The sequence below is a fragment of the Penicillium soppii genome (assembly GCF_028829465.1).
Source record: "Penicillium soppii strain IBT 18220 chromosome Unknown utg000010l, whole genome shotgun sequence".
Taxonomy (NCBI): domain Eukaryota; kingdom Fungi; phylum Ascomycota; class Eurotiomycetes; order Eurotiales; family Aspergillaceae; genus Penicillium; species Penicillium soppii.
The window spans coordinates 3,053,040-3,066,983 of NW_026643240.1; the positions used below are offsets into that span (position 1 = coordinate 3,053,040).

Here is a 13,944-nt window from a genome sequence, read left to right on the forward strand (position 1 = left end):
CTTTGAAATCTCTCCCTTTCAATAATAGTCAGTCATTACTTTCCGATCTTCTCCTTGATGACGAGACATTTATCTACCGCACCCGTGGACTCTTTCTCTCTTGAAGGGAAGGGAAATATGATGACATCATGAAGACGCACATCAAATATTGAAGTATTGAAATAGGAATGTTACGGTATTACCACTCCGTTACCAATACCCCATTACCAATACGTGTCGGTCAGGTACAGTTCTCAACCGTTATTAGCTTAAGCTAGTAGGGATATGTCAACGTCAGCCATTTATATGTGTTAATTCAGGGGTACTGTGATCATTTGAGACAAAAAAAACCAAAAAAGAGTCTGTCGTAACACTGATTTGATCTTCAGGAGAAGACGGAAGGGGCGTAAAAGTATACGTCGTATCCATTCCAATGTAATATTATTTCCTCCCGTTCGGTCATCAACTTTGAAGTAGTTACTTACATAGCTAGTACCTGCACATGTATGTAGTATCAATATTTGGATCCTAGGACCTCGGAGGATTCAATTTACCTAGTGACTCGAAACACCTCGAAACACCTTAGCATCTACTTAGAACTACCTAGTTTCTTTCTTCTTCCAATGTAACATTGAAATATTTCGAGGCTCATGTTATTCACGTTACAAGCTAACTTGGAAATAGGTATACATCCCAAGGGGGAAGGAACTGTTGCCGCCTCATACAGGACAACGTTCAATCCTTCAGAAGTCCCTGAACCATTTGGGATGCGAATGTTCTACTCTTCACAGTAAGTGATGCATAGTTTGGTTATTCATAACTAATTCTTCCTACAAATTACCTTTCCTTCTATGTTACTCTCTACATCGGACAATTACTTTTCAATAGAAGTAGCTTGTAGTTAAATGCGTTAATGCACTTGATCGAACAAATGCTTAGTTGGTTTTGATATAACAACCCAAATTTCGCTAGCATGCAAGTCGGCAAGATTCTACTTTTAAACAGTGCATCGACTGCACCAAAATAATACTAGCATTTAGACATTACCACTTAGATGTTACCAGAGAAAGCAATTCACCGCAATGACTGACACGTCTCAGACATCCCCCGCCCTCGCCCTAGCCGCCAGCCACTGTCAGCCCGGTCTCGTTTCCGATCCTTCGATGCGTCTTCGATGCTTCCAAGGAAATTGTGCAGCTGAACCCAACCCGGATTATAAAAATAACCTACTAAAGTGAACAGGGAAACAGAGCAACACGCAAGAGGCCTATCCCGACATCCCGCCATCCTCAGGCGTCTTTTGTTGATGTGACATTCCGTCTCTATTGATAGTGCCTTTCAGCGTTAATTCTTCGCAAGGTCTCTCATTGGGCTGTGATAAATACTATGAGACTTTCCCTATTCCACATTACAGTTCCGGCTGCAGGAAGAAGTAACTGAATTTCTTCCTTTCCCCTATTTTGCCTTTTGCCTTTTCTTCAAATGTTGCTGGTTTCTAGGCGCATGTGACTCACCTTGAAATCATTTTCCCCATCGTTTCCGAGGTCTGTTGGTGCGACATGATCCTAGGGCATCGATTGCTCGCACGTCACTGACTGTGTAACGAGAGTCACAAATTGCGACTTGACCTGGCTCTATTCTAAATGACGCCTTTGTTTCAAGAAGCAAGGAAAAAGCGTCCCGGAACCGGCATGATCCGACCGTCCGTCTTAAGGTTGATATGTTGATGTACCTTCTTTCAGTCACTTATTTTTCTATTGCCACTGTCGATTCCGGCTTTATGCTCAGATCGTGTCTAAAAGGGGCATAGATTGTAGGATCTTAATGAAATTTCTACGCAATGGAAAGCCCTTCTCATTAAGGAGCGTGGTCGTATGACCAGAAATCTGATACAAGTTCTTGATTCACCTCTGTTTGGGACTTAACGGGTTGTGCCCAACCTGAAGCGGGATCGCGGAAGAGCGGGAAAGCGGAAACTTGGGACTTTGGAACGCGTCCCCAAGTACCTGGATCACGTCGTATGATCCATCAGGTAGAAACAATATGTCTTCAACCCGTCTTGTTGGAAATTATGGCTGAACGTTATTTGCCTGACAGATTAGATGTTGCGGAACCATATCTTCGCTCTTGATACACGGCAAACATCATTCCCCAAGCGGCTCTTGTAAACCCCACTTTACCCATCTGAGCTCAGCATCGCGATTGGCCAAGACAGCATATGTCTTAGACATGCCGGCGTTCTGAAGTGGCCGACCATTACCATCAACGTCGGCGGGGCAAGTTGCAGGGCTAGAAAAAAGACCCCGAAGCCGTCATAAGCGTGCACGCCGGTCTTATGGCTAAAATACCTGCTTCCCAGGTGTAAAGTATACGTGTTTCAACTCTATCCCGCTTGCCACGGAGTCTAGAGTCAGGTAACCTGATTTATTTGGGGCGCTCATTTCAATTAATTTATTTGTTTACGAATCCCAATTACAGGGAACACACACTAAGCAACTCGCGTCCACTTTATACCAAACAACCGGGTCCAATATCTATCGATACAGGTCCGGCGAGTTCCATATGTCGCAGATCTGGAGCTAAAAATAACGCTTTCCTTCCTTCAAATCTATGATCAAGATTTGAAACCCCACTCAGTGGACAACGTGGCTTCCAGAATTTTTATCGAAGGCTTTTCAGCCCACATCGGCATTTCAGTGAAAACCGTGACTGAGTGCAAATCCCAACCTTCAGGGTCTAGTTCCTCAGTGGCCAATAATTCTAATCCACCAGCGTTTCTCAATCAATCCCAATCATGGCTTTCTTTATAGTTTTTGAGTGTTTGAGAGTTATCTGTTGAATACGACGCGCGGGTCGCTTGGACGGCCCAACGCTCACTGCCGTTGCAGCAAATCTTGGTCCGGCCTTGGCGGTTTTCGCTGAATGGTCCCTCGTTGGGAATCCATTCGTGTCGAATGATATTGTGGGTAGGCGTATCAAGGACCTGTTGCAGCTGTGGATCCATTTCTTAGTGTTGCTGTCGCGACGTGTATTGCTGTAATTCAGCTGTGGTTATACAGGATTGGTACGTGTTCGTTGGTTTCTTGTTGAGTTCGAATTATCGTCTATTCTTAGAGGCGGCTCGATACTATCCCTGTCGAAGGATTGTATTATTTGCATTAAACCACAGGCATCACTCTTGAATCTACTCCGTACTAACACTTCCCTCGCATTTTGTACGGAAACCTAAGAAAGGCAATAGATTAATCACACGTGGGGGTTTCCGTTGCATGTCAGCTTACTCCTTGCCTTGTACCGTCATTTGCTGTGTAGATGTGCGCAGACATCCTTAACATTTGATCCCCAATCGCACTTTTGCCAATATTCATCAAGTAACGTGCTAATAACTTAGTCGGGAATTTTCGCTCATGAGAGTGTAATGGCATCTGTAACAACCTCGGCGGCAGGTCCAACTCACCGAATCGCTCACAGCGCTTCTCACCTAGCACACCTAAGATAGTATTTAGCAGAAGATAAGCCACCATCAACGCAAGGGCCTTTTGTTGAACGTAGAGGCAGAAAACTCCGGCAAAGGACTTGAAGAGCCCGCAAACACTCCTAAGTGCGAGGTAATCGGTTATATCACTGATTGATAATGTAAAGCTGTTCATTTCACACAAAACAAACTACCAGGAACATATATTATATGCATATCACGTTGTACAGAACGCTGGATCTGGGTGCTGATTGAGGAAGTACGAACCGTATAACTTTTCAGGCCAGATTGGACAGCAGATGCAAGTTTTCTTGCGCTTGGAGTGAGGTTAATAACTTGCATGTACGGGATTTATTTGAATATTTCAATATGTAGATGCAGGTTGGCCCGCGGAGAGAGGAGAAGGGAAGAATAGGGGAGGGATTTACAGGTGCTCACATAGTCGCACCTTCCCAACTTCATCTGGGCGTTCCAACACTGGAAGGTTCCCATGATATAAGGCAAGCTATCATTTCGAAGTATGGCTGGGATCATGTTCGGGTAATTGTCAGAAGCCATATTCAATTGTCATGTCATCGTATGTACGTCCCTTATAGGGAATGTAATTATCATATACATTTAAACCAGCTCAACGGCGAGGCCGGAGGTAAACCAAGATAAACAGCACTCGAAATAATCAACCCAATCCGCTCAGATCTTCTTAGCTGAGGAACTAAGACCCTTCTGATCCACAGAGATATCATCAAATGACTTCCGGCCGCCATGAGCCTCCAAATCACTAGGGTCCTGCCCATACGCGATGTCAAGATCCAGAGTATCAATATCGACCTCATTCCAAGTAGCACTTGTCTCAGGGACGGGGAAAATCCGCGTCAAGATGAAGTACACGGTTCCCGAAACAATCACGCCGGAGAAATAGTTCACGTTATAAATGTACTCCGCGCCAATTGGAACCTTGCGCCCAACTGCACCCGCGAAACCGACAATGTTAATCATGATTCCACAGAAGTAGGCCGTATATGCACGCCAGGAGAATCCGAAGGTATAGTAGTAGGGGTCGGTGTTGCGGGCGCTGTAGAGGGATTTGATGTCGAGGTAGCCCTTGCGAACGATGTAGTAGTCGCAAATCATGACACCGGCAATTGCTGATAGGAAGAGGGAGTAGGCAGAGAGGTAGGTTGTGAAGTTGTTCGAGGTAGAGACGAGGTTCCACTGGAGACTTAGTTAGCTTTGTCCACATAAAATCTATGCGTGGAGCGAAAGGCTGGAACACATACCGGACACATAGCTAGACCAACAATAGCGCAGATGTAGCTACCGCGCCGAATGTTCAAGTATCGGGGCATAAGGGCAGTCAGATCAGTTCCTGCTGAGACTGAATTGGCAGAGATGTTGGTTCCTAGTTGGGCGAGAGCGAATCCAGTGGCAATAATAAAGATACCGAAGCGCTGTCCAGAACTCGCTCCGTCCAGGAATTTGCCGAGAAGGTCAAGTGGGTTCCAGGTGTAGCCATCATTGAAGATCACTGATGATGAAGAGGACACGATGATTCCAATGAATGAAGTCACGCCGAAACCGACGGGAATAGTGAATAGCTGGGACCACAATGCATCTTTGGGCGTTCGTGCAAATCGTGAGAAATCGGGATCGTTCATGATAAGTGCTGCAAAATTTCCAATGCAGGACATGATTCCCTTCACCATCGCCCATCGGAAATCGCTGCCGTGAACGGTGTTGGACTGGTGAATAATCGGACCGAGGCCATTGGCGCGAGAAATGGCCCAGCCAAAGAAGGCTATGGCCGCGATGGGAGAGTAAATCGCTTTGACAGTGAACAAGTGGCGCACCTTGTGCACAGGGAACCACAATGCTGGGAGGGAGAGCAGCCAAAACAGGAAGAAGCTGAGGAAGTTCTTGGTATCGACGCCGGCGCTGGCAGAGAGGCTATTGTGGAGGTTCCGGTAGCTTGGCCAAATAGCCTCAATCATCAGGGTCACACACTCGCCTAGGCACACGTCAGTTTTTACCCTATCGCCAGGCCGGGAAAATACATACCTCCAATATAGCTTTGCACACCATACCAGATGACAGCCATCACCACCCGGTTCAGAACGGGCCAGAAAGATCCCCATACTCCAAAAGAAGCTCGAGCTGTTACTGGGAATGAAATGTGATAGACAGCACCAATTCGACCGGTCAGACACACGAAACATGCGGCCACAAAATAGCCAACCCAGACACAAAGCCAAGATTGCCACCAAGAAAGGCCATCGACGATCATTGAGGAAGAGATCATCCATGTATTCTACCATTGATATTAGGTGCCATCCTTGCTCTTATATCTTCTTATATCAGGCGCGACTCGGGGGTACTGACAATGTTCAAAGAATCCGCAATCCAAAATGCAACATAGTTGGGCCACCTCCATTGACGTCGTTCAGGGTCGACTGTGGAAAAGTTAGTCGTGATGAATTTGGAACCAACGATTGCAACAGAATAATTTATCGAGAGAATGAAATTCGTGGGAATGGTCTCACCTGGCCGTAAATCACTGTTCGTCAACATCATCTGAGCGTTGGTGAGCCCTGGTTCACTTTCCACGGCTACCTTGTCAAGCACCCATCTCAGGTTCGACATGGTGGTGTATAGCTGCTCTTTCCGACGCGCGAGCCAATAAAGTATTAGGAAGGAATGGGAATAGAGAAATAGAGACTGTTGTGCTGTGTGCAAGACTATATATAGTGCGAAGCGATGAACCGCGGAGAATATGAATTAAATGATGGACAAAAACCGAGTATGAAAAGAAAACGGGGATAGATTTATGATATAATGATCCCAGACACACCACATTGTAGTACGTTTAAATCAGATTACGTGGGTTCGGTTCCCTGTTCCCCAAGTACATGGAGCGATAAGCAATCAAAATGGTTTCTATGGGATGATCATAGCTAGAACGGGATCCATGTTAGATACCGTTTCCCCAGTCGGGTCCTCTCGTAGCATTTTGAGCCCAGGGTATGTGCGCCTATCATTTTCAGTGACCGAACGACTCGAGTAACCCATCGTTATCTGTGAGAAATGGGGAGCTGGAGCCCACTTAAATGGCTCTGCAAGAAAGCCGAGTGATAAAACCGTGGATATGATTGGTGGACGATATCTAATCTGCCCCGAACATTAATGTGGAGAAAAAGCTGGAGATAGAAAATGAAGTTAAAATCCGCTGACTCGATGTGATCGAGTAATGAAATAAGAGATCACATGACTTGCTTTATGTATTGTTTCCCTGTATGTAGCTCTAGCTTTCGGAACAATATGAATTGTGCATTCTTTTAATTATAGACTCACTTTTAAGGTTATTATATTCATATTCATATATATATATATATATATATATTGTTTTCATCTTATAATGGAGGTCGCTTGAGATTTGGCTTGTATGGCACCTATATACTCCGTACATGGCTATGATATACTAGCTGAAGAGATATCTGACAATGAACACTATCGTCACCTTGTTACATTCAGATTTGGTATAATCTTATTGGATTACGTTGAAGTGAAGTACGGAGGAAGGAACGTGACTATTTCCTCGGTGCTAAGGTGGCATCAACTTCCCTGCTCCAAACTCATCGTCTAATAAATGCTGTACTATGTAACGTGCCTCGTGACCCTCTTATGCAATGTCTATTCCCGAATTCTGTGATTGTAAAATTTTAGGTATATCTTACTCCACAAGCTCTGGATACAATTCACGCTAGCTATACAAATTCCTGCGTGGCTTTAATCCCCTTTTCACTGGTTCGATAGTCAGCTACAAATTTGTTTTGGCCGTGCCTTCGGTTCAAAACTAGTTCTGCCCTAAGGTGTTGACACGTATAAAAGCTTCACCTCTCCAATCATGCGGAATGGGTAACGCACAGCTGCTCATTGCTGGCAGCGATGCAATGGAGCCTCGAGTAAGGTTGGAGGCGTAATCTCGTAAGTCGCAAGCTCAACGAGGGTTTGTATGCCAGGTGACACATACTAATGATGTGTTAAAGGCGCCGCGACTACAGTTTCGTAAACATGCTACCAGTCAGCTTTCGCAAGATCAACCAATTGACTCCATGATCTAGTGCAGAAGCAAAGTGGAGCTGGATATCGCGCGATATGTGGCAGCTATGCCCAAGTTGCCTTTCTACCTGTATATGAATGCCCTTGACATCTCAACACAAGCTGCATATATGTATGGACACTCAATATTGTATCAAATATCTGGATTGGGGCGCTTTAGAGGAAGCCGCATTGAATCCGGGCCTCTGCTTCGATGGCTTATTCTATTATTTACGCAAACTTTTGCTGTCGTGAAATTTGGATGGTGTTGGGTTGCCAAAAATCATTGTTTTGGGTGCCCAGGTGTTGATCGCTTGAACAAAAGCCTACAGTTCCCATGACGAAGGAAATGTAATCCAATATGGATACATGGAGTTAGTCTCTGACTAGAAGGATAGGTACTTTTGATAGACAAGCATTGTGACTAACGTCTGCTATATCACAAAGGCACTCGAATCAGGCACGACAAGAACCACCACGATGCACAAGACAGGCTACTACAGGACCTCCAAGTCTGCAACTTTTGGCCCCAGACTTGTACAATTGTGCAACAGGCAATAGCAATCAGTAGCTGCTTCTCTGGAAAGTAGACCACTAGATGACTTGCGGGTTTACCACACACTTTGACTATTTTTGATAGATCTCATTCTTCCTTGTCTAATTCAAACCGGACTGCGTAAATTCTAACGGCAAAGATGTGCTATAAATGGAGTCTTGCCCGGATGAACATGGTTTTCATTCAGATCCATGTTTCTTAACTCAGGAGACAATAAAAAAAACTCAAGGAGATACCTCGCATGGCATCGACAGTCGATTGGTGAAAACCAATATACCACATCTTCTCTGGGCCTAAGACAATCATTGATTGATGGCTTCTTGCTTCCTGTACAATATATCGTACACGCTTGGGCTCCCTTGTTTAGCGGCGCAGAGCATCTCTGATGGGGGAGTCACCACGACGGAAGGAGGCTGGATTCGAGTTAGCTCGGTAATATTCCATGTTCGGAGGAAAGAGAGATCGGGAAAAGCGGATAGCCGGGCCACTGTCAGGACCAAGAAACTTGATGCTGCAAAATATATAGCACATGTTGTCGGTTCAAGCTTGACGAAGTCCATACAACGGTGGCCAGCAGCTGCCAATTTTCCCAGGAACTTCTGGGAATTCTATGATCCAAAGAAACTTTGATATCAACGTACCATCAGCCTCTTCCCAAGCACGTCCGGCACCGAAGCCGAGACCAACCCACGCGGGCCAAGCTCTGCGCTTGAACAGGAGCACGGAGAAAACAACACCGAAAGACAGACCGAGGGAGGACTTGATAATGACGGAGGAGATGGCGCGGTCCCACTAAACATTGAAAGTTGGGTTAGCTAACAAATTCTCATATTTCTGCCCCAACGGAGGGAAATGTCACGGATATTGTGATTAATATCATTGAGCACAATCCCTATCATTTGGGGCTGAAGCTATATCGTACCTTCTCGTTCAGCAGAGCCTCGCTGACGGGCTTGGTAGCTCGTGCGATCGGCCCGGATTCGTTGGATTCAGCCATTGCGATAAATCTAGCGACAAATAAGTAAACATCAATCAATTCGCAGCCCGTTACTAAGATCCAGCACTAACCAGTTGCAATGATTCGGAATTGAAGAGGTGAATGGAGGCGTGAGGAGTGCAAGGAGTTTGGGAGGTGTTTCAACGGACCGAGTTGACTTGGGCAAAGGCGGTCGGAGGTATCCGCGGTTTTTCTTTTCGATCTCTTTTTTTTCTCCTCCACGAAACAAATAACCACTCACTTGAGTAGTTCGCTTTATTCGAGATGCCGTTGCTTGCGGAGGTAAGTCTACAAATACTGTACAATTGTGCATTTATCTTTTGCGTGGTCTAACTTGTTGCGCTCCAACAGCGTCCGCGCTCTTCGCAAGAGGCGCTCCTCCAACTCGAGAAGGGTACAGCCAGCCCAACTACTCAATTACATGAAGCGGCGCAGATTCTCGGCTTGGACTTGGCGCTATGTGATAGTCATCCGGAAGTCCACCGGGATGTTCGGATTCAGGCCAACGCTACCCCGAAGGAGGAATGGGTTCTACGCTGGTTGTTGAAGAGACTACGAAGTGGGAAGAACTACAGACTGGACGCGGCTTCATTCCTTTTGTTGCGACAACTTATCGACCTTATCTCGCCCAAAAACCTTGCCGCTGTTCTAAAGGATCAAAAGTTCCTCTCGATTCTATGTGAGACATTTGCAGATCTGGAAACCAACATTTTTGCCGCTCTTGAGAATGGACTCACGACCCTGGGTTCTGACTCAGAATCGAGTCACACATTGGCTGGGTCTCCGCCCCGTGATGATCGCCGAGGGAATCAAGGGAAGAAGCGGAAGAGAATGACAACTGAAACCGATGCAGACCCTATGGAAGTAGACGAACATCGACAGAGCCCCGCAGCATGCTTCCTCGCTTTCATTCGCGCCTTGGATTGTCTTCACGGATTTATGTCACTTTCACAACGTACACTGGGTACCGACGGAGTGGCAAACTCACACCTCAAGCTTGCGCTGAGGGGTGAACCTGAGGCTGTCGCTATGCTGCTGGGTCGATCATTCCGGGTCGCCGCCGTGGCCGCCAAGCAGTTTTCGCATGCGGGACAAACAACCGATCTTCAGCACCTGCTTTACGTGTTTCCTTCTGCAGTGGAGCTGTGGGAGTTAAGGTCTTACCGCCACGATGATGGAGACAATAAATCCAGCAATGAATTCTTCGCGAGACACTGCTTTGCCCACGCGCTTAGGCTCCAGATTTGCCTAAGGTCCGCCAAACTTGACACCGATGAGCGGGCCCATCTTCTTCATGCAATTGAGCGCATTATAGCCCTTCATGTCCTGCTTCCGGCTCGCGCTGCATTCTTTGAGCGCGGGGGCTCTGGAATCGACTATTCTAAAGATGAGCCTGACTGGAGCTCAGTCAAGCCAGTAACTGATACGTTCAGACCGATCATCCGTGAGTTTGCTGTGGCCAAGGAAAATCAACCATCGAAAGAAGGACATGTGCAACCTTGGCGATCAGTTGAGCTTCTCCCTGAGCTTTTCGACAATGCTGTACGTGCTGTCCCTAGAGATGTATTCCGGCGTCAGACTCATGAAGCTCCTTGGTTGGAGACCTTGTTTGTCGCTGTTGCGGAGCTGTCATTCTCTACTGCAAAGGAGGAAGACTTCGCCACTTTTTCTACTAAATTCATCTCAGTCTTGGAACAGCTTCTTCAGGTAGCCCTTGACCGAAATGTCGGCCTCTCTTTGCATACCATTCTCGCACATGCCAATTACACCGGTCTGTTTGAAGAAGGTCTTGAAAAGGTCCAATGGAAAGTTACGGCTCTGTTCATCGGTCTTGGTGTCGACATCTTCCTACCAAACTCTGGGTTGCCTGATTCGCGCAACCTTCTTGATGCATTGCTCGACAAAGTCTTGCTACACTGGCGCGAGAATGGCTCCAGGAGCACAAATAGTCCCAATGTGATCAAGGATAAAATCGTGCTCCCGTTAATGCGAGGGTTTGCTGCGGCAAGAGACCTTCCCAACTTCATGGAAATTTGGCACAATCAACTCGCTACCGTGGAAGAATCTCGGCAACATAACAGCAATCTGGGTCTTTTCTCGGTTTGGGAGGACGATGATCTGTCGGATGCTTATTCAGACCTCATGCGAACTTCTCTCACCGAGTCGCATGTTGCTGCTCAAATGCGTACCGCCGCTGAAGAAACGAGAGGAGATAATGGCCGGGTTGCCGAAACTCCTCAATCCTACGCGAAATTTGTTATTGCTGAAGCAAGCTTCCGTGGCCGAGTCGCACCATTTTCGGAATCCGAGCAAACCTTGTCACATCTTCTTGAGACTTTAACCTCCACTCTGAACTCCAAGCAGGCTTTCCACTGGCGATGGCGTTTGTGGCGTTTGCTCCGGAATTTCCTGAGCAACACTTTGCAGTCTGCTGAAACCAAACTAGCACATGCAATCATGGAATTGGTTGCGGTCGCCGAAAAGACCGTGCATCGCAATCATAAGGACTTGAGCAAAAGGCAGCTTGCTTCGCTAGAGTCATGGGAGGCCTACCGCTTTTCGATCGTTGCGATAAAAGCACATGCTAGCGAGACTCAGCTCAGTTCCTTCGTCAAAATCACTAAGGATGTCACAAACCTTATCACTTCCATCTCGACCAAGGATGCCAAGAACTCAATGAAGACTCCATGGAATGGCCGAACGGACTCTGTGGAGTCTCAAACCAACCTAGGTCTGGCTTATTTCCTGGCTCTTGTCAGAGTTCCAGAAGTCTGGGCTCTTATTGGCTCTGATGATCGATCGCGCCTTTTCCGGCATATCCTGTCACTGGCAGCTGCTCAGTATCATTCGTCCTCGTTGCCCCTGGAGGCTGTCGCAGAAGAAGCAAGATTCCTCCAAGCATGGGCTAGCGTTGTGTGCCACGAATACATGCTCAATGCCCCTTTCATTGTCGCTGATCTCTCGCTTCTCCTCAATGAGAGTATTGAGCAAGATTCTTCCAACCGGAGACTCCTGATCGAAAGTTTGCAACGAGTTCCAGCTCCTTTGATTACTCGGGGGCTGAGGACCAACATCTTAAATAGGTTGCAAAAGGTTCTGCTCCAGCAAGAAAATTCTCCCGAAGTATTGGTTGGCATAATCACCATGATGGCGAAGTTGACAATCATGCCAAAATGCGATGCCACCCTCACCAGTGACTGGGAGCCTATTTGGACCGTCGCTCGCGCGGTAACATTAGAGGGCACTGATACCGATCTCCTGATCATGAAATCATTCCGAAGCCTATATCGTGCCATATTAGCCAAGCTCCTAGCTTTGACCGATGATGATCGAAAGAAGCTGTTCAAGAAACTCTTTTCCAGAGTATCAAAGCAAACGACGAAAATGAGAGAAGTGGATCGTAATTCCATGGCTTGTTTCCTTTTGCGATTGACTTTGTCAGAACTCTGGGTCCACCGCAAGCAACTGCAGACTGCCTTCTCAGAGAAGGATTTGGCCGAGTGCCGCCAGAAAGTATTTGATTTGGTCCTGGCTGACATGAAATATGTCAAAGACCAATGCAGAAAAGGAAAGCTGGAAGAGACCATCACTCTTATCAAGACCATCGACGCTCTTGAAGATTTCGAAGATCTTGCCACCAACAACATTGAAGTGGAGAAGTTCTTGTCAAAGATCGAGAATTACATGGAGATGTCCATTGATTCAGGCCCATCGCGGTTGATTCGACGCCGTCTTCTTGCCAGCAAGGGTCCCGAGAAGAACATCGCTCAGCCGGTTTTGCAATGCGCCGAGACCCTCAGCCTGCAATCCCTCTATGCTGAGGACCAGCAGCTCTTCATTCGGGCTATGACCGAACGTTTCCGCTCCATGCCCGTGGAACGCATTACTCAAGCAATCTGCGAGGTTCGCGGGCTTGGCTTGATTGGACAAAATGCCGGATACAGACTGTTAGTCATCTATCTCGCCGTTGCTTCCCTGTCCCCCGTGGAAGACAAGGAGAGCGCCACTGCACGTGAGATCTCTTTGCTCTGCACGGCTCTCGCTGAAGCCATCCCGCAAAGCACAAGCATTGACCAATTCTGTTTCGCATCGGAATGCCTCGATCTTCTCCTTCGCAGTCATACTCGCTGCCTCTCCCAGTGCAACATTGACGCCATCCTGGCCGCTATCGCTAGTGCATCCTCCAAGATTGGGCCACAGATATCTTCCACCTACGCTCCAACCATCTACACCCGTCTGTGTCGTCTGATGGGTGTTGTCCTTAGCCTTCAGCGCCTGAAGATCGGTGGACGCTTCCACCTCGTGGTAAACGCCATGCAACGACTCCTGGGCTGTCTCTTTGCGCGCTCCCGCAAACGTGGCCGCTCGGCGCGTTCCCAGACAACTCTCTCGCAGCCCTTCTGGCTTGCCCCGCTTGACGCCTCCCATGCCACCTACTACACCCGCTTGCTCACCTCACTCTGTGATCCTACTGTTTCAGCTGTCCTCCGTCCTCAGCCTGGTGCGTCTCGCGATGCGCTGACTGACCAGACGAAGAAAGCCAAGCGTATTGCTGGCCAGTATTTGCAGTACGTTGTCATGGAGTATGCGCAGTGCTCGCTTCGCGGGTCATTGTCCCCGGATGTCAAGGCTGCTATCATGCCTGGTCTCTATGCTGCTCTGGATGTTATGTCTCGGGAGTCTATGCGTGCGCTGAACGCCGCGTTAGATGTCTCTGGTCGAGCTGTGTTCAAGTCACTTTACGACGACTATGTGAAGTTCGGCAAGTGGAATAAGGCTTAATTGGGGTTTCGCTTGTGGGAGCCTATCCTTTATCTGTACAATACATTTTTTTAAGAGTTATGA

The 13,944-nt window shown here is 47.3% G+C and overlaps 4 protein-coding genes across 4 annotated transcripts; 1 reads left to right on the top strand and 3 right to left on the bottom strand.

The window, feature by feature from the left end:
• Positions 1 to 2,761: 2,761 nt before the first annotated feature.
• Positions 2,762 to 2,983, bottom strand: N7529_011817 (uncharacterized protein; the record flags this gene model as incomplete). Its single annotated transcript, XM_057247343.1, has 1 exon — positions 2,762 to 2,983. The coding sequence occupies one exon, from the start codon at positions 2,981 to 2,983 to the stop codon at positions 2,762 to 2,764; it is 222 nt and encodes a 73-aa protein (XP_057092692.1).
• A 1,161-nt stretch (positions 2,984 to 4,144) lies between these two features.
• Positions 4,145 to 6,091, bottom strand: N7529_011818 (nucleobase cation symporter-1 family protein; the record flags this gene model as incomplete). Its single annotated transcript, XM_057247344.1, has 4 exons — positions 4,145 to 4,666; positions 4,732 to 5,459; positions 5,510 to 5,759; positions 5,831 to 6,091. 4 exons carry the CDS (start codon positions 6,089 to 6,091, stop codon positions 4,145 to 4,147), a joined length of 1,761 nt encoding a protein of 586 aa, XP_057092693.1.
• A 2,374-nt stretch (positions 6,092 to 8,465) lies between these two features.
• Positions 8,466 to 9,099, bottom strand: N7529_011819 (MICOS complex subunit MIC10; the record flags this gene model as incomplete). Its single annotated transcript, XM_057247345.1, has 3 exons — positions 8,466 to 8,515; positions 8,744 to 8,894; positions 9,025 to 9,099. 3 exons carry the CDS (start codon positions 9,097 to 9,099, stop codon positions 8,466 to 8,468), a joined length of 276 nt encoding a protein of 91 aa, XP_057092694.1.
• A 264-nt stretch (positions 9,100 to 9,363) lies between these two features.
• On the top strand, positions 9,364 to 13,881 carry N7529_011820 (ribosome biogenesis protein URB2; the record flags this gene model as incomplete). The annotated part of the gene is made up of 2 exons (XM_057247346.1): positions 9,364 to 9,381; positions 9,451 to 13,881. The coding sequence occupies 2 exons, from the start codon at positions 9,364 to 9,366 to the stop codon at positions 13,879 to 13,881; spliced, it is 4,449 nt and encodes a 1,482-aa protein (XP_057092695.1).
• Between the last annotated feature and the right edge of the window lie 63 nt (positions 13,882 to 13,944).